We start from the raw sequence: 24,199 nt of genomic DNA, 5'->3' as shown, positions 1-24,199 counted from the left end.
AAACCTTATTCATCTTTGCAACTTAGTACCTAGAACCAATTTCTTGACTGAATGAATGAGTGCCCCTGCAGAGCTTCTACTTAAAAAAGGCATAGCAGATTTATGGTATAACAGGTTAGTAGTTAATGTTAACGCAATTAAATTATTATATAAGAATAACCACTGACATACATTCATATGATTTTTGATATGCAATATACAGATTATATTGTTGACCATTTGAAACTTTGTTCATTTAAAAGAGAAATTCTAAACCAAAATTCTAAGACTTACTTCTGACATATTTGAAATTATGAGTTACAAAGCTTTTGAGAGAGGCCAATTCTTTTTTTTTTAATCATTTTTATTTACTTAATTGAAGAAATTATTTAAATTTTTCCCCCCATCTACCTTCCCCCTACCCGAGAGAGGCCAATTTTAACTCACCACCCTAAAAGCAATGTTCACCAATATCAAGTAGGTATCCAAGTGTTCATTCTCAATGGAATTTTGTAGAAAAGATTTTTATCCTTGCCTACCAAAATTACAGACTGAAAGGCAATCTCATCAATGTCTTAAGGAAGTATATAGACAAATGGAGAAAGCAAACATATATGTGTGTGTGCGCACATGCACGCAGTTTAACTCAGTAACTCAACTGCCTCATAAACCCATTTCTGAGTTAATATTTAGTGCAGGCTTATTGCAGGTGCAGTTCCAAAATACCTCTAATACAAAATGGAAAATGGGAGTGATTAACTATAAAGGGAATCTATCAATAAAACAGAAGTTTTCCTTGCCACTTCTTTTGAACAAGGGCAGATGTCTCTTTCTGGATATATCCCCAAAATTTAGAGTGATGTGAGATTTCATTTCTCCGTTTTAGTAACAATGTGACTGAAACCTGAGATGCATTTACTTCAGAATTTCCTGAACCTGAATTGTTGAGGAAGTGAAGGTTTTTTCCTAACATTCAGCTGTCTGCCTCAACCACACCAGTCCACTGATCCCAAGTTTGAATGTTATTAATAGATTTAACTCTACATAAATTGACACAAGCACAGTTTTTTTATTGTTAAATTACTATGTTATCATATGCCGAGCAAAAAGTAAAGAGACAGATCCACTTGTGCATTCACACTTTAAATTCTTGAATGTAAGTGAACAAATGATCAGTTAGGAAAGGAAAACTGAAGGAAGGGCTTCTTTATATGTCTTCTAATTTCTCTAATAATAAAACATGCTCAAAAATTTTAGAAAAACTTGTTTTCTACATGTGATATAATATTAATAAATAAACTATGTTTACTTCAATAAATTGGAAAGACTCCCTCAATATTAAGGGCAGTCTATCTCTGGCTAATGCAATTATCATTTGTATATAATATAAACATCAAAAAATAAAGGGATGGCATAGTTTAACATTTTCCAAAGTGTTAGTACTCTTAATGCTGAGTTTCCAGTTCCAGAATTGTCCATTCCCCTTGGGGTGAACAATCTTCAGAAGAAAAACTAGCCATGGTGATGCTTGCTGAGGAATCAAGTGGAGAGGTTAGTTCACTCCATCTGTTCAAAGTGTCAACATGTGCTTTACCCTGAGGTTTTGAGCTGTCTCGTGCTAAAAGTAGTGTCTGATTTATTAGATACTGTGCTAAATTTAAATCTTCAGGAACAGAATTTGTAATGTTTAAGTTTGAATCCTGTTCAGAGAGCAGTTGTTTTAACAATGTCCAATCTTGTTTTGCAAAGTGTTGATCATCTTCAAAATCCACGTCTGTAACGTGTGTTTCTGATTCCACTTTCTGCTCAAATGCTTCTATTACATCCATCTCATATATTGGAGAGAGGGTTTTTGAAGGCCGATGGTCATATATGTAGGTTTGTGCCAGTGTGTCACAATCATCTATGTCTCCTGAAATAATTCATAATACTACACAATGTAAAAATTGCACATGTTGGTACCCTCAGAGTTCTGTAGAACAATAGAACAGTTATAGTCCAAAAAAACACAGAATGAGAAGAATAACATTTATACAAAATTGAAAAGATTTCTGAGGAATTTATTTTTCTATCTTAAAAAAAACCAAACAACTCGAGGATAATGTTAAGCAGCAAAATTGACACTGGTGACTAACAATAATTCTCTGTACTTTAATTTGAAAACTTGTAATACAGAAAACAACAGAAATTATTTAAACATAAACAAAGAATGTGCACATATACCTAATTTGCTACAGTAAAACTTAAAGAGAAAAAAAAGATATGATTATTTGATGGTGACTTTTAAGGTCAGTTCCGAAAAGAGAATAAATACATTTTATCTAAAGCCTTATTTGTATATTGCACATGCAAAGAAGGATGCAAGCAAGGACAGACAAAAAATACAACTTTAAGAAGCTCCCTATTCTTGTGATTTTGCTGAACAGGGACTACTGATCAGTATTTTTCTTAGTTCTGATATACGATAGCTACTCAGTCAGTGACTATTGCATATTTTAAATGTAGGTCATTAGTTCAAATTACTATAATAAGGAAGACAAACACATAAAACAATTAGACAGGAAATCATTTATACATGTGAAATAAGCCTGGGCTTTTTCATATACGATTGTTGCTTCTAAATATACTCTCTTTTAGGAAATTTATCTTTTTACTTGAAAATTTTAGAATAGAATTATAGCGATCCTTAAAGTCTTAATCTCTGTAAAACGTATATAAATTGTAATAATTAATCTAGTTAAAATAGTTCAGTGCTTTTAGTTACATATTACTATAGTTATTGCACAGCCCTCACAGATATATACTAGTGTAATTCTTAAATCATATCCAATGTAAAATAAAATTTCTAATAGTCAAGAATTCTTATGTTAAATAAGACATAAATAACTAAATAACAGAAATAAGGTTTTCTCTTTATTCTTTCACGTAAACTCTCTAAGTAAGTTAGCTCTAATAAATAACCAAAATTTTTACTAGATATTGATTCTGCACTAGGATTTTAAGTTTACAGTGAAGACTAACTAGCTAATTTTAATATTATTAAGAAATTTAAGTTTTTATTTAAAATTTGAATCTGTTGCTTAAGTAATTATTCTATCTAACTAAAATATAACATTCAGGGCTACATACAACTTGAACATTCTACAAACTAATTTTCTTATGGATTTAACATTTCTATTTCTGTACATTACCTGCAGATAAAGCAATATTAGCTTTTTCGGTAGCTGCAGAATGGCTCTCTTTCACTTGACCTTCCTGAGGCAGAAGTTGACTCCGACAGGAGTCCAGAGATTTTGTAGAGCTGTTCTTTGGTATGTCAGTGTTGGGTTCTCTTTGATGAAGCTCCAAATGACATGGTCTTTCTTGAGATTTTATATCACTATCTGAGAGTTTGCAGTGTTGCTGCAAGTCATTATCTACATCACTTCCACTCTTTACTTTATCTTCCAGAGGAAGCTGTCTGCCTCCTTTGGACAGGACCTCTATTGTGTACTTTTTTCCAGTGGCTGAAGTACTCTGTTTATCTTTTCTTGAAGAGTCAATGCTACTAAGACCCAAAAGAGCACTTTCATTTTTACATTCGCTATTCCCTTTATCTTGTTTACATTCTAAAATACTACCTTCATTTCCTTGTGAGTATCTGGAATAGCAGGTCCTTCCATGTTGATGAGAAATGCCATCAAAAACATCAGAAGGTGAAAGAGAATCTATAGAAGGCTGAAAGGGAATATGGACTTCCCCTTCATCAGATCCTAATTCTTCACATTCATCTACTGAAAGTAAAACTGACCTTTTAAATTTTTTAGTTGCAGAAAACTCGTGACTTTCGTTTTCAGTTGCATCTTCAAAAGCTAAATTAATTATCCCCTGAAACTGCTGAGGAGCTGAGTTACGTGCAGAGAAATTTTCTGCAACATTTTCAGCTTCAGATCTTTCATCTTCTGTTTCATCTGCTGAGGAAGAAACTTGATCTACTTCCTGAGCAAAGTGGACACTGCCTCGGAGAATAGTTTCTTTTTCCCTCGGGTGGACCATTTTAGATCGAGACCAAAGTTCTGCTCTTTTCCTAGGAATCTCATCATCACTTGTCGAATTAACTTGGAAAAGATCATTACTACTTTGCTTTTTCATTTTCACTTCAATTCTTAAGTTACTATCATATATTTTTAATTCTTCAGGAGTACTGGTATCACTGCTACTTCTTCCAAGAAAATCGTGGCACAGCATTGTACCACATTTAGAAATACCTCTGTCATTTGATCCATCATCATCCTGAGACCCTCCAGCATCATAGTCTTCAGACCTGGGCTTTATGTCATCAGAGGATGTGGTAGCACTGCCAGTATCAGATTCAGGACTCTCTTTCTGATGCAGAACACTGGTACTTAAATTCCAGTGGCTCATGAATGGAGCTTCTGGAGTTTCATGGCTCTCTGGAGTTTCTGTTGTTTCCATATCTTTAGGAGAATTTTTTCCTGATATTTGTTCTAAAGCATACTTGCAGGAACTATCTGAGTTTGCTGCAGCATATTTATCTTCGTTTATAGCAGAGTCATCAGATAACTGACTGGGAATTGTCTGTTCTACATGAAATTTAGATTTTCCGTCACCTTGAAGAACAGTATTTAAGGTCCCATTTGTCCTTTCAGTAACACAAGGCAAAACATTTTTCACATATTTAATGCCTGATTTTTTGTTTGTGTCTTTATTCCCCATTTGCTTCTCCTTATCTGATACTGAATGACTTTTCTCTGCATTTGTTGAGTCTAAATCACAAACTGGATTAGAATTCAAAGAGTTTTCATTTGGATTTGAAATCATGCATTTTAGGGCAGTGGTGCTATAAAGTTTTGAATCTACATTATCACTCCCATTGGAATGACAATGTAGTTTAGCTGTGTTGCAATGACTTGTTTCTTTGTGATCAGAAAATTTTGTTTTACTTTTATCTAAACAAATCTGTCTTGATTCCAGTTCATGTTTTATTGATTTATCCAAATTTGAAACATTTTGGCATTCTAATACCAATTTCTCTTTTTCTTGATTGTTTAATGGCTTTTGTGGGTCAGGAGAGCATGATGAATGGAATGCTTCCATACCTCTAATTTCAGATGTGAGATTAAATAGAGGTTCGTGAGGCTTCTGTTCAGTAACACTGCCCTTGTTATTATTATCACATGCATCAAGAAGCATACATTTTTGGACAACAGAGGTTTCACTTTTTAAAGGTCTTTGAGGAGAAGACTGAGTCTTCAATATTACCTGTCCAGGAAGCATTTTCTGTTTTGAATCTCTATTATTCAAAGTTTCACCTTTCTTAGATTGATTTAGGTTTTTAGGCATTGCCACTCTTTTTGCATTAACCTTGGGCAAAGTTGTGTGTCCTTGCTTGACAAGTTTTCTCTTAGGTGTTTGTTTATCCATCGTTGTACTGTGGTCCAACTTTGTCACATTTCCATCAGACTGCCTTGAAGACACTGAAGATTTTACTGAATTTGGTGACTCTCCTTGGGATCCTTAGAAAAGAAAATTCAAAAATATACCTTCCAATTTGTGAATGAAATTCAATATTTGTTTTTAAATTACTTTAGAAGAAATAAAATAAATAAAACAATGAAATGGTAACACATCTTCAATCAAATGGACAATTACAGATTACGAGTTAGTGGCATGATAAAATAAAAAAAGAAAATATTTTTCTATTACAAAAATAAATGGACTATTCTAGAGTTTTAGTAAAATTACTGAAATAGGATCTCTCTTATTCAAGTAAAGGGCTTTGATCCTTATGCCAGAATTGGATTTGCATAAATATATGGGGGTGGAAAATTCTGATTTCCTTATACCGAAAGAGCGGGAAGAAATGTCCCTTTGAAGTTTTAAGGAGGGAAAAAAAGACTGTGTTCCACACAACTGAAAAGGAGAATCAAGCTAAACATAAAATAGAAATGTTGAAGTTGCTGTAATTTTTTCCCTCAAACATGAACAAAACTAATTTATTTCTCATAACAAGATCATTATTATTATAGATCATTAGGGTTAACAACTTAGATATGCAGTGGAAACCAAAACTGGTAACTGGAGGGAAAGAGGATTAATTTTGGGAGTCTGTTTGTTTATACTGGTTAAAAGTCCTAGAGATCATATTTTGCGCACTGTCAAACAGAATTATCAAATATTTAAAAATATTTTCAATATTGTAAAAATTTTAACTATAACTAGAAAATGATTTATTTTTCTCTGCCTTATTTTTTAAATTTACTTTCAGTATTAATTATTTAACTCAAATTGTTTTTAGGATTTTACAAATTGTTCAATGCATAAGGCAAATTCATTTTTAAAATTAGTATGTTACCAATCTGATCAGTATTCTTTTCTTTCTTAGAACATGGTAAAACAATTGGCACAGTACAGATTCCAGAGGAAAAATTCTTTTTCTTATGTATTACAGCTCTCTAGACTGTACCATTACTTTTTAAAGAACTCTTTAGTGCTGGTTTTGCAGATGGAATTTCTAGTTATCAATGAAATGAGGAAGAAACATGGGCATAATATATAAAAGGACCAGTAATGTAGATAAACTAGTGACTCCCTTAATTATTGCTCTCACAAAGACAATAAAAAAACCCCAAACACCCCCAAACATCAAAATACTAGTCTGAAAAGTAAAAGTATAAAATCTCATCTCTATAGCATGAAACGAATGTAAAATGAGTAAACCCATGTTATATCTAGCTTATTTGCTGCTCGAGTTCCAAATCAGAGTTCTGCTTATCCAGTTTCAACAAGAAGTAACACCCTGCAGGACTACTTGAGCTTTACCTTGAGTTTTAGCATGATTAGATGGGGCATTCTTTGTCCTCAACTGTGTTGTAGCACATCCATTGTCATTTCCTCTTTTCTTTAAAATTGCCTGTGGTACTGGATCAGTATATCCTTTGCCAGTGACCTTCTTTAGCACACTAAGAAAAATGATTTGCATTTAGTATTACACTGAAATTCCAAAACATGAGCCTTTAAAAGACCCATACATGAAATACATTTTTTCTCCAAGAAATAAAAAATATATCTTTTCTGAAAATGAAAAAAACCATGCTCATAAATCTTTAAGTTTATAAAATTATAGATCAAGTATGATAAAGCAATGCATAATCGAGTATCACAAGTGTAAATTAAAGCAATGTTTTATTGTTTTGCAGCAATCATCATTTTGGATAAATATACTAACTTCCTTTAATAAATAAGAAAAATTTTAAAATATCATTGTGTAAATATATTAATTTTTCTAACAAAAAAAGGAATTTTAAAAATAGTTAGAAGTTAGTATATAATTAACTTTCAGAGACAGTTAATGTATAGGTAAAACAATGAATGAAGACTTACCTGTTATTTGTATTACTTTCTTGTTCATGAATACTTTTTTTATTGGAAGTTCCATTGGTGGCTTTTGAAACAGGTCGAGATTTTACAGCTGTGAATTAAGAAAAAGTGAGTCATGAGATTGAACACTAAATATATAACAATTATGTAAAAATTCACTGGTCAGATACTATAAACAAAATTAAATGTTAATGTGGGAAGAACACTTCTGTTTGCATGACTATATGGAAACAAATACTTCTGTGGATTTGAAACTAAATAAAAGTCCAAACACAGGTCATTTTTCTAGGACCTTTGGCAGGAGCTAAAAAAAAATTAGAGCACTAAAACCTACCTACAGTGGAAGTTTTGCTACTTTCTACACTGTTTTTCACAATCTGTCCTAGAGATTCACAAGAGGACAGCTTATGACCAGATGGCTTCTTTTCTCCTATTGATCCATTTTCTTTTGGTTCGTCTAGACATTCAGTGGAAACCAGTAATTCCATACTTGAGTTTATAGATCTGCTGGAAGGTCCTGTGATGCCAAGGCATGGAGAATCTTTTCCTGTCAATTTCTTCAAAGGCTTTGCTTTGGCTTGCACATTTAAGTTTCCAGTGAGTACCTTGGGTCTGGCACCTGCAATTTGTCCTTCCTGATTTCTCACTCCTTTTTCATGTAACATATTTTTCTGTCCATCTCCTGCTGCTGTTGCTGGTCTTTCCACAACTTGCCTAGGTGACATGTTTGCTGACTTTGCATTATCACTATTTTCTGTTTTGGGTTTTATTATAGCTTTGGGCTTTCCAGAAACATTCTTCTCCCCAGATTTTAATTCTTTTGTAATCTTAGATGTTATTTTTGTACCATCTTTTTCCTTTAAATCATTATGTTTCAAAGTTTTATTTATAGTATTTCTATTAGCACTTGATGAATGTCCAGATGCTCCTAATCCATCGGATTTCATCTTTTGATTAGTAGAGTGACAACTCCAACACTCTTTGTTATTTTCTCTCAAAGATTTGCTTTTTAGAGCACCAGAGTCAGAAACTTGTCTCCTTTGCTACAAAAGAGAAAAAAAAAATACTCTGTAACTTGACTGAAGTCTTTGGCACATAATATTTTATGTTTTAATAAGTCAGTTTTTCAAAGAAAAAAATCTCCAGCATATTATAATTTAGGGCCACTCAAAACTTAAGTTATCTTTGGTCATTTTGAGCAGTACTTTCAATGTGTCTTTGGTCATATTACCTTAAATCTAAATACAACATAAAAAATTCAAATACTATACTATTTAAAAAGGTGTATTATTTAATTTTATGAAGTTATGATAAAGAATTAATACCTAACAGTGTCAGAATGCCTTGAGTAACAATATCTAGCATTTTTCAGGGTCCACATTCCCAGGCTCTATGCTAAAACTCTTTTCATACACAATATCACTTAATCTTCACAACAATCCTAAGAGATAGCTCCTGTTACAAGAAACTGGGGATTAAAACAGGTATGTGATTTATATATGATCATATGCTGATAAGGTGTAGGACTTGAGCTCATGATTTACTGTTTTAAGTAGGTAGTCATCTACATGGTTTAATTTGAGGGACATGATCAAGCTTTTCACTAAAAATTTTGTCTTCAACCCAAATGCCAGAAATTTTACTCTCTGTGGTAAGAATTATTTACTTCTTGGAGTCCTCATTAGAAAAAAAAAAAAAGAAAGCTCCTGAGAAACAACACATTACATCTGAAAAGTTTGGTTTTTTGAAAGAAACAAGATAGTAATACAGGGGGAAAAATACTAATACAGTGTTGGTTGTCTGGAGGAAGTAGAGGAAAAGGGGTCCTAAAAATAGGTGAAAAGGGGAAAACAGAGGGCAATGAAGACAAATGCATCTATTTTGTCATTTTGTTTAGAACCAACTTTGATATGGAAGGAAACAAAAAATTTTAAAAATTGGTAGAGATTTTAGAATAAAAATTTAAGATTATATTGCTACTCTTTATAGAAATACTTTACTCCCCTTTTGAAAACTGTATGAGACAGTAGAAGTATGAGGTGGAGCCTGTGTCATCTTCATCTTTGTATCCGTGAACACTGTGCCCATCACAGACTCGGTACTCAGAAAAATGTGATGAATGCTGTTAAACCTGAGCATATATTGATATATAGTTCAAGGTCTAATTATTTCTAAATATAGAAATATTCTAATTACATTAAAATTTTGTCTGAGATAAAAATAACATATGTATATGGGTGTGTGATTATACACACACCCACACCCACACACATAATCACATGACTAAGTTTAGGAAAAAGCAAGGTATGATAATAAAAGAATCATTAGAATCTTATTCTATGCTCTGCCTCTGACTTAGGTTATTTAAGAAATCATTAACATTTCTGGGCCTCAGATTATGTATGTCCAAAGGGTGGAGACTGGTCCTATTCAGTGCAATGTTCTAGGATTTTATGTAATATTTATAAAGTTTAAATATGCTTGGTCTTCATTTTTAGTATTCTTAATCAAATCCTAGCTCGAAAAATATTTCTTTTTTGAAATATTTATTTTTAATACCTAAAACCAGGTAGACCTCTTCCCACCCTTAAAACTAATCTATTTAATTTATTCTATCATTGAATCTATTTTAAAGCATCATGCTATGGGAGGGATCTATGTAGTATATGGGCTAACTACACTCCTTTAGAAAGTTCACGTTAACATAGTACAGTATGATGAAGACTCAATGTACATGCATTTCTAGGCAGTCTTTGACTTATGTCTGTCTACAAAGTTTACATATATTTCCTATACACAAATGGCCAACTGGAAATGGTCATCATGTGCTATTGACAAAAATGAAGAAAAAGAGGGTAATCCTCTAAAGCAATCCTCTTAGACGCTCTTTTGGTTTTAGTACTATTCCCTCTTTTTTTTTTTTAAAGTTTTTAATATAGAAAAATTTAAACATAATCAAAAGAAGACAGAAGAGTACACCGAGTCTCCATGTATCTATTCCCTAGTTTTAACAATTATCAACTCTGAGCTAATTTTCCTTCATATATGACTAACCCCATTTTATTTAGAAGCAAATACCAGACATCATATAATTTTACCCTTAAGTATTTCGGTAATAGCATTATTCTTAAACTCTTCTCTGTCTTATTAACTTTCTTCCACCTATAAAAGAGCTCATCTCTTTTTGGAAAACACATTTATTCATTCCACACTTATTGAGCACTTACTCTATACCAGATAACTGCATATACATTATTTCACTAAATTTTCACAATAATCCTGCTAGGTTTTATCACTCCATTTTACAAATAAGCAAAGATGACATAGATAATAAATTCAAAGATGACATAGATAATAAATGTGAAGCCAAGACTGGAACTCTTCTGATTCTTGGTCTAGCACCTATTTCGGTATACCACTGCCTTTCTGAGGGAAACATATTACCCTGGTTTTTTTCCTTTGTGCTTAAGAGCATAAACCCTTGGACAACCGGAAAGTTAAGAAGATATGAAAGAGCAATGAGACTTTGTTCTATTCTGCTGTAAGGAAAGGAAGGAGGAAAACCTGGTTGATAACAGTTAGTAGAGCAGGGGAAAGGAAGGCAGGTAGGCTAATTTCTAGGGATTTAAAAATAACTCACAGGGGATAATAAGAAACTGGTACATAGAAAAAAAATGTCCTAAGGTGTTATTTCCTAGCATATGTTCAGTGTAATTATATAATATGCCTAAAAGGGACTGAGGGGGAGTCTATTGGTGTTCTGTGAAAAGAAAATTTGGGGAAATTTTGGTAAAACAGAATTCAAAATTGTTCTTTACTGTATGTTAGTCAGAGTTTTTAAGGTGCTAATGTATATCATCAGTCTCTATGAGATATGGTGTCCAGCAATTTTCAAACAGTTGATTCTACATGTTTTTAGGTAGAACATCTAATGGAGCTGGTATTGTGGAACACACTTTGGGAAATAGTCCTAGGAAGTTTACTGGAAAAAAGCTCCAGTATCCGGTAGTTTTTCACTCAAGACATCTGGAGCTTAACCTCTGCCTCAAGCCATGAGAGCTTTCTTTCAGTTGTGGCTTAGAGTTGTGAGTTCCTATCTACTGGCTGATAAGGAAGAAAAGATTCCCTACTCTACTCCGCGAGGGCAGTATGTTCTATGCATTCCAAACTGCAACTCTCAATGTTTGTCTCCATATCATTGTAATGCATGTACTAGGTTAGTATAATTTCATATTTCAAATATATTACTAAGTGACCATCTGTACATTAACTAGCTTGAAATTCTAACCATCATTAATAATATTTTTGGAGAAGAAAAAAGTATTTCACATTATAATGAGTACACCAAGTAACTTTTTTGTGTGAATGTATGTGGTAAAAAACAAATAACATAAAATTTACCATCTTAACCATTTTTAAGTGGGCTATACAGTAATGTTAAGCTTGCGCTCTCTACTGTGCAATAGATCTCTAGAACTTTTTCATCTTGTAAAACTGAAACTCTATATCCATTGAACAATTCCCCTTTTCTTTGTTCTCCCAGCCCCTGGCAACCAACATTCTTTCTGTTTCTAAGAATAAGTACTATTTATTTTAGATCCCTTATATAAGTACACCAAGTAACTTTTAAAGAAAACACAACTGTACTCTTTGTACTGATTGCCTTTTTCACATCAAATATTTATTATGTGAATTAAAATCTTAGTATAAAAAAAACTGGGACAACCAAATTTTTCTTTTGTAAGAAGTAGGTTAATTAGAAAAATAGACATTAAATTAGGTCTTGAATTCTCGACAATTTCTGATATACTGGAACAGGTCCAGTATGTTAGTTGCCAAAAAAGTTTTCAAGAAAATAAAAAAGGTTGAAAATATTACACTTCTTATGCCAACCAGATCAAAAATTTACATCACTTAAAAATTTATTAAATGTTTACCTGATTTAAAAAAGACTCAAAATTATTTCCATTAATAGCTTTAATTAATGAAAGAATAAATTTTTAAAAATTATTCTGAAATACATAATAATAAAATTTAAATCATTTGACATCTTTTTTCATTTGGCCTATAAAATTTTTAAAGTTTACCTGAGAGCTACTAAATATAGGCTTTTTACCAAGTCTTCGATCATCACCTTTGTCAAATGCAGCTGTAAAAAGAAACAATTTATTTTTATAGGAGGCACTACTATGAACATAGAATTAGAGAGAAAATAGTATACTAGCAGAAAAAGGTTATGTTTTGATGCAAAATAACTTTAAAATAGCTAAAACCAATCTAGTACACATAGACAATTTCCTATTATATTTTAGAATTTTTTTAAAGAATCATATTTTTAATCTTATTGTCTGTCCCTATGAATTTTATGTTGTTAAAATTAATAAATGAGAAATGTACAATCTCACGCAGAATATTCATACATGTATAAAAACCAAAATTTTCTCAAGCTGTAAAATTTTAGAGATAACTGGTTTCATTCAGTTTTCCAAATTACAAAAAATTACAGACTGTAACAAATGTAATATTTTATAATCTATTAACCATGAGAAAATGTTTATCCTAAAAATATAAAACTCTGTTGAAATTAATTACACATATTTTCTAGTTTTGCAGGTATATCTCAAGGAAGGATGAAAGAGAAAAAATAAGGTTCTGTTGAAAATAAAATGAAAAGCAAATCTCAAACTCATATCATTTTTTAGAATTACAAAATTCATTTTACAGATTAGGTTGTATGGGAATTGGGGAACTCATGTTTATGTTCTTCAAATAAGAATTTGAATGATACTAGGAAAATATATAGGAATAATGGTATGAGAGCTATAAATACAGTTTAGCTAATGTATTTTTGCCTTTTGAAGGTTACTTAGCTCTAAAATATGTTTTGAAGAAATACATATAATTTCCAAAAACTATTTGTTTTTTATTAAAGCAGTTGATGAAAAGTACATTAAATTATCTGTAACTCTACCATGCATCTTCTACTATCTCTATTCTATAGGACCTGTGCTATAAGACAAAGCAGGATCCTAGAAATGGCATTATTGGGACTGATTTACAGTTAGCAAATGACTTTTCACAATAATATACAGGAAGAAATTAATATAAGATTTCTCCCCAAAGTCAGTAACTCAAACTAGAAAAAAGAAATGTTATAACAAAAGACAACCTAGAGTCACCCCTTTATCTGGGGTTTCCAATGCAGTAATTATCTATAAATCAGGAATCATCATAATTTAAAACACTTAAGATTTAAAAAACATTATTTTTACATTGAAAAGTTACTTTTGACAATTAGTTGGATTACCAATAATATTTTGTTTTAGATGTGTATATATACATATGTGTATTTATAGTAATTTTAATTAGCATTTTGAAGAATTAAGATCAGTTGTTTGAGGCCTAACTTAACTATGAAATCCTCTAAAATGGAGAAAAATAAAGTTTACTGCCAATCAGAAGAGAGCTGAATGGCACCTACTAATGGAATGCTGATCTTATTTCCTCACATTGTACAGATTTCACAGTAAAGATTAAACTGTCATCTAAAAATCAGTACACAAATAGTCACATGAAAAAAAATTCCATTTTTTAAAGACCTCATGATTCTTGTTTCATAATTTTATTATTTTATTTTTTTGTTGGAATTTCTTTGAAAAGTGTTCCTGAGGTCATATTTAGCTACACTATTATTTTATGCTCATAACACAAAACAGAGCAAATCATATTCTGACTAAACCATTAAAGAATTTAACATATCTATGTACTATCAAGAATATATTATACCACACACGGCTTCTATGTTTTATAGTACAAAAGTATTTGCTTCATAAAATACAATTTCTTAACTTAAAACATTTAAAAGCATACTTGCTGGATCTGCCAATATTTTTTCTAAAGCACCTGCTTTAACCCCAAAATAGTAATGAAGCCATTTTTAGTTCCATACCCTCAAAATTTTATTTTAATATTTTTGAAACAAACACACATTCTGAGCAAGCTATGTCTTTTGTTTAATGTTACTGTTTCAAATGTCAGAAACCACTGTGCGGCTCCTAAGGGACACTCCGCAATAGCACACACCATATCAGTGAACCAATCAATTATGAAATAAAGCCATCTAATCCAGGCAAAACCACAAGAAAAGGTGTCTTATGCGAAAGACAGAAGAGGTTTATGAAAAAAATATACTTAAAAGGGGAGAGAAAGCATATTTAGCAATCTTTTCTATATGGATTACATTTTCCTACACTTCTAATCTCTACAAGTAAAACAAGAATGCTTTTAAGCAAATTTGGCTGAAACATTATTGCTAATATAAAGTAAGATTAGAAAGTGACATATATATATGTAAAAGAAATGAGTTTCATTTTCTAAGAACAGCAAAAAAGCATGATTTATTAAAACTGACTAAACATACTAATACTAGTTTCAATTAGCAGGCTATTATTGAACAGAAGCAAACAAACAATCGTACTACTTATTAGAATCCCTTCAAAATCTCTCTTGTCACAAAGATTATAAAACAAGAATAAAAAATCTCAAGGCTAACATACCTGCTTGGATTTTCTGTTGATCATTTGTGCTCATCAGCTTCCAGCTTTCTGTGTGACGAACAGCGTAGAAAGACTGAACCAGGAAGATCCACAGCTTATCACGCAGAGCCTGGATCTTGCACGTAAAACCCTGTGTTCAAGCAACAAATCAGCAGCTGGTGAGAGCCACATTGTCATAGCAACCAGTCATTATTCCTTTCCGAATCTACTTATCCCTAAGCTAGATCAATGATGTCACCACTTAGATTTTTAAGATCGTCAGGTACATGTTATTTATAAAGGCTTACTCTTCACAACAGAATGTTATAGTGAATGTGAAGCTAAACCTTATCCTTTCAACCAAACATTATTTTAAACCACCAATGGCCTTTACATGAATACCTTCCACAGCCTTTTCAAATCTACTATGACATTACAAGGTCAAATACTCCATGCAATAGTAATAAATATGATGAAATTTTCTGATTCTTGTTGAACAAATACAAAATCTCAGAAATTTGCAATTAGCTTATTATTTACCATTGATTAATTGCATTTAAAAATAATATTTTGATTTTGCTTTTTCCCAGTGAATCTTATTTTAAATATGATTATTTAAAGACAAAAAAAATTAAGAATATATTACAAAAATAAAAGATACTGATGGGTAAAAATTCTAAAAATTATTTAAAGTTCTATATAAGTTTTAGATTTAGGAAATTTAATGTAGTGACCAGAAAGAAATACTAGAATTATGCTGTACCAATTAATACTGTTAAGTATCAAACTATGTCTAGAATTAGCAAGCAAAACTGCCAAATTCTAAACATTTATAGTAAGTCCATTTGGAAGTAAATGAAATTTAAAAATTTCTGTATTATAAAACAATTCCAAATGTACACAAAAGTAGAGACTATAACTTCCAAGTATCCATTACCTAGTTTCAATGAACCAAGCAACATTTAAAATGTGCATATGTTTAAAAATCTTAAAACAGTTCAAATGTTATACCATTTTAATGAATTTTATTACATTTAATACCATTTCTTTTGTACTGTCAGAGTTCAGTAACATATCCAGAGCCATAAGAAGAGAGCAACTATTCTCTGTGGTAATGTTTTCTTCAATTGCTTTTAAAATTTTGTCCAACAGATCAGCTGTGCTGCTCATTGCTTGTGACTACAAAACACAGAAATTGATATTTAATAGGAATACATGTAAATTGTGTAAGAAAATGTGATAGTCTGACATAATAGCAGACCATCATAACTAGCTGTACAAAGTCAACAGGAAATCTTATCTCCTCTGTTAATAATTATTATTAGAATTGCATAATGATAACTATTCCTAATTATTATTAGAATTGCATAATGATAACTAATTCTAATTATTATTAGAATTGCATAATGATAACTATTCCTTTCCTTTGTTAAAAATATCTGCACACACACACACACACACACAGAGTTCTTAAGAGCCAAAGTAGTCCTAAAAACAAAGCCTAGAAATAAGTAATGCAAGTTCTTTATTCAATTACTAAATTTAGACAATGTAGGTCCCCAGTAATATAATTCCGCATGTGCCATAACTGTATTACTGACAAAATATATTTATGACTTCAGTTTCTAAAATATGTCTTATGTTGATAGAGGGCTAGAGTTGGCCAGAGTTACACTGTGCCTTGCCAGGGTACTCAAACCTGTCCCCTACTGCCTTCTTTATCTTGTGAGCCAACAATCCTTTCCATCACTGCTCTAAATCCTATGCAAACATGCCATCTGCTATGGAATTTATTTAAGCCACACTAATTTAATCAAAGGCAACCTGCATGGAAAAACTCTTATATAATTATAATCAGAACACAAAGATGGAACTAAATATAGGATATAATTTTAGACATAGTACCTGTAAGAAAAGAGCAAAATTTTCACTTTGAATGATCTTGGAGAAGTTTTCTATAATAAATGCAATACATTCTTCTTGGAGCCGAGATGCCATAGTCAGTGCTGCTTCTGTCCACTTCACTCTGGGTAAACTGATGATTAGCCTGTCGCTTTCCATCAGAAGAAAAGCAGCATTCTTATCATTCTTATAATTTAAAAAATATTGAAAAAAAGTTAGATTATTGCTCATAAAATAATTTTCTAAGCAAATCAAATATTTTCATTTGCATGTGATGTTGCCTGCAAAAAACACAAAATTTCAGTAGCCAATATCTTTGTCATTAGTTTTACATGTAATATTTATTTATTCATTCAGAATTATCCAAAAGGGCAAACTCTGAGTTGGGAAAAAGTCACCTTTAAAAGATAGCTAAAACAAATCTGAGAGTAAAGTTATAATATAACTATAAAGAAAAACTAGACTTTCATGAGGTTTTCACTACTGAATAAATTTTTGTCCTTATTAATATCATTCATAAGTATATGGCTACACTGACGTAGCCTTAATTCTTTTAAAATACATGTTCTTTTTACAAATTTAGAAAGATTAAAAATTATTTATAATCTCCAGTGATTTTTTTTCCTTCATAATCAGGTAAGGCTCCTTTTTTTATATTTTATTCATTTAATGATGATTCATTTTTATACCATAGAAAAAAAAGTTCGCAAAAAACTGATCTCTGTAAAAAACAGAATGACAATACACAAATACCATGAGCTCCAAGGAAAAGAACAAAATAGCACTTATAAATTACTATATCTTATTCATGTTTGATTTCTAGTTCTTAAAATAATGCTTTGTAAATAACTATTTATTAAATAGTTGTCTGATAAGATTGTAGTAGATTGAGAACCATGGCCACAAATTCTTTGTAGCTCTATCCACCAAGAGGTAGAATCTATTTCCTCATCCACTGTATCTAGACTGGCCTTTTCACTTGCTCACACAATTAGTGATGTTGTGCAAGGTTCCAGAGTCTAGGCCTCAAAAACTCAAAAAGCTTTGCAGCTTCGGTCTTCACTCTCTTGGAATTCTGGGAACATAAGGCCATACAGAAGCCTGGTAAGAAGGACCACATGGAGTGGGATGCCTAGCCTCCAACTTAGCTTTCGATGGAAAGCAGCCACGGGACTAAGCTCTGGCAAGATCAGCAGAAGAATCACCTACAGAATTGTGAGAAATAATTAATTGTAGTTTTAAACCACTTAGTTTTGGGGTGGTTTGTTACACAGCAATAGATATGATAAATTTGGAAATGACAGCCTGATCCTTAACATAGGCTGCATGATGTTAACTTTGCACACCCTCTGTTATCTTTCAGATCTCAATCAAAACATTATTTCTTCTCTGATTCCTGTACTTTTATCAGATTCCCTTTATATATGCCAGAACAAGAGAACTTGTTCCTTTTCTTTAGATCATTTAATTCATTTGTAATTATTCAATCATGAATGTGACTATCTGATTAATATCCGTTTCTCTCTCACTAGGTTGTATGTTTGTTGAATGTGAAACCATGTCTGTTTGGTTCACCATTGTATCCCCAGGGTCTAGTATAGAAATGGATCATAGTAGACACTTAAAAATTTGTTGATTTCTTAGCATTATCAGAGACATAGAGTCTATAAGTGAATTCCTAAGCTAAATTAAGTTTAATTCTTGAACACCAAGACTTTAAAATTTTCACCAATTTACCAAGAATTATTTAAAAATATATACTCCCCCTGCTTTATTTATTAAAGAGGAAATCATACTTTATTATAATTTGTCTTTTTAAATTTTTTTTAGTACAATCAACCTTTCCTCCTCTGATGACTTATTGAGTAGCTGCAGTTACTAAGAGTTTTAGGCAATAAGCCCAATTTGCTCTACTATAGGAATTTTTCTGGTAGTAGAGCCAAATGTAAGGTATTCAAATAAACTTGGCAGGTATCTACAAAGTGTTTACTATATACATATGTTATGTAATCTGACAGTAATAGATTTTTCAAAATACAGATATGGAGTACAGTTGTCATAATTTAGCTTACAATCCACTGAAAACTAAAATATGGACATAAATGATAACATAGGTGACATGTGATCTTATTTCATACTGAAATGAATATACAGTAATATTAAATGTCAGAGTAGCCTGAGGTTCACAGAAGAAAATATAACACACTTCTAGAACAAACACATAAAATTTTAATTCAATAATTAACAAATGGTTCAAGCTCCAAAAATATATAAAGGGCATTACTAAGAAAATTCTCCCTCCTCTTCCTGTCCCAAGCCTCCCATTTTCCCTTGTCCCAATCAATATTATTTATTTTCTGTATCTTTCCAGAGTTATTTTATGGATTTAGTTATTTTATGGATTTACAAATAAAAACATACGTGTAATCTTCCCCTTATTTTACTCAACTGGAGGCATTATTATGCATAGTACTCTGTATCTTGCCTTTTATACTTAGCATAAATCTGGAATATTTTTCTTACCACGACATAAAGAACCTTGTTTTAACAGCTATGTAACAGAACATAATACAAACATATCGTAAGTCATTCAGCCAGTCTTCTTACAGACATTTATGTTGTTTCTAAATTTTTGCTATTGTGGTAATGTAATAACCTTGTAGATGACACTATTTCACATATTTGTGAATATATCTATAGGATAAATTCCTAGAAATAGAATTGCTGGATCAGCACTACTTGTTTCAGATGGGGTTCTGCCTAATAACTGAACCTGAAAAATAGGCCTCTTTGCAGATAGTTTATTTTGAGAAGTGATCCTAATAGGATCTCTGAGGCACTAGGAGAGAGAAACAGAGAAAGCAGAAAAGCCAGTGGAGTATGTTTTCTAGCTCCTTGCTACTCAAAGTGTGATCCACAGCATCATCATTATCATTGCCTAAAGCTTGTTAGAAATGCTGAATCTCAGGCTCTACTCTTGACTTACTGAATCTGAATCTACAATTAACCCATATCCTGAAGTGTTTTATACATACATTTAAGTTTGAGAAGCACTGATAGAGCATTCACTATTGTAGGCAACTAGGGCGCAATCTTGCTAGGCACCCTCTGAAGAGCCACAGAGAATGTACTTTGATGATTCACCCAAGGGACAGAACAGGGAAACATTTAACCAGTGGCTCCCATATACCATTGGTCAAGACTTGTCCCCTGGGCTGTTAATTCTCTTTTACTTCCAGGTTTGCATAGTTGTCAGAATTGCAGAGCTGTAGGTACACTGTGTGGAGTAGCAGTGCAGTCTTCAGATAGAAAGTGAGATATAAGTGTAATGTGGCAGAGGGAAAGTACTGTCAGATTATATCTGTGTGCAGCTGGATGCAGCAGCAATGACTGGAGTACATGCATGGGCCAAGAAGATATCAGGTGGAGCACCTCGAGTACCCAAAACACTGGCAACATAAATTCAATGGAGCACTGTTTCCAAACTGTAGATTCCTCTCCTAGCAACCCAAAGAAATATTTTTAGTGGTCCACGACCAGCATTACAAAACAAAAAAGGAGAGAGAGAGAAAAGAGAAAAAACCAGAGACTATCAGTCCCTCATATGTAATAACAGTAAGTATTCTTTTGTAAAACTTGTTTCAGTTCTATATGTATAAGCGTGCTGGACTACAATGTAAAAAGAACATCTTACTTTGGGTCACAGTCGAAAAAGTTTGAAAAACACAGCAAAAGTTGTGCTAATTTATACCCTTCCCAGGAATGGATAAAAGTGCTTATTTTCCTACATCCTTATTAATAGATTAAAAAGTTCCTTATTTTCTTCCTATTTTTCATTCTTTAAATATATTGGGGAGACGCATGGTGGAGTGAGAGATGTCCCCAGAACTCTCCCCTTGAAACAATAAGCTAAATATCTAAATCTCAACAAAAAACACCCAAGCTGCAATAAGCACGTCTGAGTGAGGGATCTGTGAATAAGAGCTACCACAAATCAGAATTGTGGGAGTCAGGGAGAAACAAAGAAGCTGCCTCTCGTAGCTGGAGCTCCCTGCAGGAGGAGGGGGAGAGGAGAAGGTGCGGCAGGTTTCCTGAACAACCCTGCCTGAGAGAGCGGTGAGCTCCATACAGCGTCAGTGCCCAAGGATCAGGGCAGAAAGCAGAGAAGTGGGGACAGCAGAGAAGCAACAGCTGATTATTACTGGCCCCGGATGCAAAACATGAGGCTGAGCTGCAGCCCCCGCAGCCACTGTGTCCCAACCCAGAGGGTCCCTCCCCTCATATCCTCCAAGACAAAACACTGTGGAGCCCCAGGGGTATTTGAGCAAATGCTACCAAATTGTCATTAACACTGACAGGGACTGAGACTGAAGGTAGCAATTGTGATTGAATATTTATAAGGAAAAAAAAAAAGGAATATTAAGACAATATAAAGCAGGGATCCAAGAAGCTTAGATGTCGTCTACTGGAAACCAAAAGAAAAATGCCTTCTTAGCAACAGGCTAAAGACAGACCTTTATATAATAAATCTTTCTGGGGGAAAAAAAAAAGGAAAGCAGAATACACTTCCACCAATGCCCAGGTGGAAAAATAGTCCATTAAACACCATGAACAACCAAGATGACAAGGTAGCTCAGAAAGAAAGAGAAAAATCTCCAGAAAATAAGCTTAAAGATATAAAAATATGTGACTTAAATGACAGAGAATTCAGGACGGTACTTCTGAAAAACTCAATGAGATCCAAAACAACTTATATCAACAATTCCAGGAATTGAGAAAAGCAACTAGATCAGCAGAATGAGTTTTTCAGCAAGGACACTGAAACCCTTAAAAAGAACCAAATAGAACTTCTGGAGATGACGAACACATTGAAAAAGATGAAGACAGAAAGAGCAAGCTTGGGAAATAGAGTCGACAAAATGGAGGAAAGGATCAGTGATATCAAAGACAGAAACCTAGAAATAAATCAGAAAAAAGAAGAGAGAAACTGAAGAATGAAAAATAATGAAAGAGAAATACAAGAACTAGTTGATGCCATCAGGAGAGGAAACATAAGAACAATGGGCATTCTTGAAGGGGAGGAAAAGGAGCAGGGACTAGAAATCATTTTCAGACAAATAGTGGAAGAGAATTTCCCAAATCTAAGGAATGAACTGGAGCTTGGAATTCAAGAAGTCAACAGAACACTCAATTATCTCAACTCAAAAAGGCCTTCTCCGAGATACATTATAATAAAATTATCAAAAATCAATGACAAAGAAAGAATACTCAGGGCAGCCAGGGAGAAGATGGCAACCTATAAAGGAAAACCCATTATCGGGCTTCTCAGCACAAATCTTACAAGCAAGAAAGGAGCAGAATCAAATATTCAAACTATTAAATGAAAGGAATTACTATCCAAGAATAATGTATCCAGCAAGGCTCTCCTTTAGATATGAAGGAGAAATTAAGACTTTTCTAGATATACAAAAATTGAGGGAATTCTCCACTATGAGGCTTGTACTACAGGAAATACTGAAAGGGGTCAGCTCACGTAAAACAAAATGACAAAAAAATACACAACTATGAGTAAAGTGACTAGCAGATAGAAGAAGAGTAGTGTAACCTTCATTAAGAACAGGGCATTATAAGCTTTAACAATAAGAAGAGATTTGCTATTGCAAGACAGTAATGAATGTTCAACATTCATACAGACGAACTGAGACAACAATAAAAGAAAAGAAGAGGATTCAAAGATCCAAATTCGCAAAGGGGAATGGAGATAAGGCACACACAGAAGAAAATGAACTACTATATATATGTAACTATCCTTTACATATTCGTAATGGTAACCACATGCCAAAGATTCAGAACTGAAGTATATAACAAAAAACAAGAAGGACCAGAGGGAAAATCCACAAAACCCAATGAAAAAACAAAAAACAAAAAACAAATAAACAAACCCGGAAACACAAGGAAAAGGAAGCAATGGAAACACTGAGCTACCAGAAAGCAAAAGATATAATGGCTACAGGAAAACCTCATATTTCGATAATTACCCAAAATGTAAATGGACTGAACTCACCAATAAAAAGGCACAGAGTTGCGGATTGTACCAAAAAAAACAAAACCCAACCATATGCTGCCTCCTGGAGACACATCTCAGTTCCAAAGACAAATATAGACTCAAAGTGAAAGGGTAGAAAATGATATTTCAAGCAAATGGCATTCTAAGAAAAGCGGGAGTAACGGTACTAATATCGGATGAAATAGACTTCAAAATAAAAAAGGTAAAGAAAGATACTGAGGGATATTTCATAATGATAAAGGGAATCTTGCATCAAGAAGACATAACACTTATTAATCTATGCTCTCAATCAGGGAGCCCTGAAATATGTAAAGCAATTACTAACAGAACTAAAGGAAGAAACAGACCAAAACACTATCGTAGCAGGGGACCTAAATACCCCACTGTCAGATATGGACCTTTGATCCATTTGGAATATTTCCTGGGATAAAAGAATATGTGGTGTAGATCCAATTCAATTTTTTTCTAGCTAGCTTCCTGGTTGTCCCAACATCATACATTGAATAAACACAATGACTCCTACTATTTCTTAATCCTTACATTGTTTTAACTTTCTTAAATTAAAAAACACTTAAAAGTTTGCCTTTTTAAAGAGCTTAAACAAAGAATTTTGAAACAGAAAATTTTAATCATGTTTTGAAATAATTCAAGTATTTATGTCATGAAGTTTTAAATTTTCTAACACTTTTCTCTCTTCTGCTCACTCCCTACCCTGTTCTTTCTCCCGAAAGCAATGGTTTGTACTTGGTAGGAGGAAGCAGCCATATTTCACTGAACTGCTGCATAGTGACCAAGAAAGAGAAAAACTTCAAAATCCCTCACATTAAAAAATTTTTTAAATCTCCAAATATAGTCCAGAGCACTTTCTTGTCTTCTGTAGTATAAGACAGTTTTGGGCATATCACTGATAAAGTGACTGCCATGGTACATCTGGTTGAACTAAATCAGAACTAAATAAGACTTTTGACTGCTTGCTCTTTATTTATTTTTTTGAATGACATATTTCCAATTTTAATTTGAAAACATAAAATTCTATTTTTTATCAAAGGCTAAATGTTATTTATATAACAAATTATGAAAAATAAGTTAATGTTTCTTAAAACTTGAATATCTCCAAAAAAAAATCAAAGGCACAATCTCAAATTTTCATTATAATCACCACGATGCCAAAAGGCTATTGATCAAACTGGGTGTTTGGCTTTTCTAATGTTCATCTTTTTATCTGTTTTGAAAGGTAAAAAGCAAGCATTCACAAAGCTTACGAAGATCTGATCGAAATAAAATAAAAATAAAATATTGTAGAGGAGGAAAAGCATAGTACGAAGGGCTTATTCTT

The 24,199-nt window shown here is 32.6% G+C and overlaps 1 protein-coding gene across 10 annotated transcripts in view; it reads right to left on the bottom strand.

Annotated features, from left to right (window-relative positions):
• Positions 1-1,024: 1,024 nt before the first annotated feature.
• Positions 1,025-24,199, bottom strand: part of KIAA1107 (KIAA1107 ortholog) — a 90,475-nt gene continuing 67,300 nt past the window's right edge. For 7 of the 10 annotated variants that reach the window (XM_023528098.1, XM_023528099.1, XM_023528100.1 and 4 more), the window contains 9 exons: positions 16,800-16,982; positions 15,927-16,073; positions 14,916-15,045; positions 12,447-12,508; positions 7,694-8,402; positions 7,363-7,450; positions 6,802-6,941; positions 3,171-5,495; positions 1,025-1,891 (listed from right to left, as the gene is read on the bottom strand). In XM_023528098.1, coding sequence (XP_023383866.1) covers positions 1,425-1,891; positions 3,171-5,495; positions 6,802-6,941; positions 7,363-7,450; positions 7,694-8,402; positions 12,447-12,508; positions 14,916-15,045; positions 15,927-16,073; positions 16,800-16,982 — 4,251 coding nt within the window. In that variant the 3' untranslated portion in view covers positions 1,025-1,424. Of the gene's footprint in view, positions 1,910-3,170; positions 5,496-6,801; positions 6,942-7,362; positions 7,451-7,693; positions 8,403-12,446; positions 12,509-14,915; positions 15,046-15,926; positions 16,074-16,799; positions 16,983-24,199 lie in introns of all 10 variants that reach the window. The other 3 variants (XM_011355640.2, XM_023528103.1, XM_023528106.1) reach the window with 3 other exon arrangements.

Source organism: Pteropus vampyrus, unplaced genomic scaffold (assembly GCF_000151845.1).
Source record: "Pteropus vampyrus isolate Shadow unplaced genomic scaffold, Pvam_2.0 Scaffold22, whole genome shotgun sequence".
Taxonomy (NCBI): Eukaryota; Metazoa; Chordata; class Mammalia; order Chiroptera; family Pteropodidae; genus Pteropus; species Pteropus vampyrus.
This window is presented reverse-complemented; position numbering and strand designations above follow the sequence as displayed.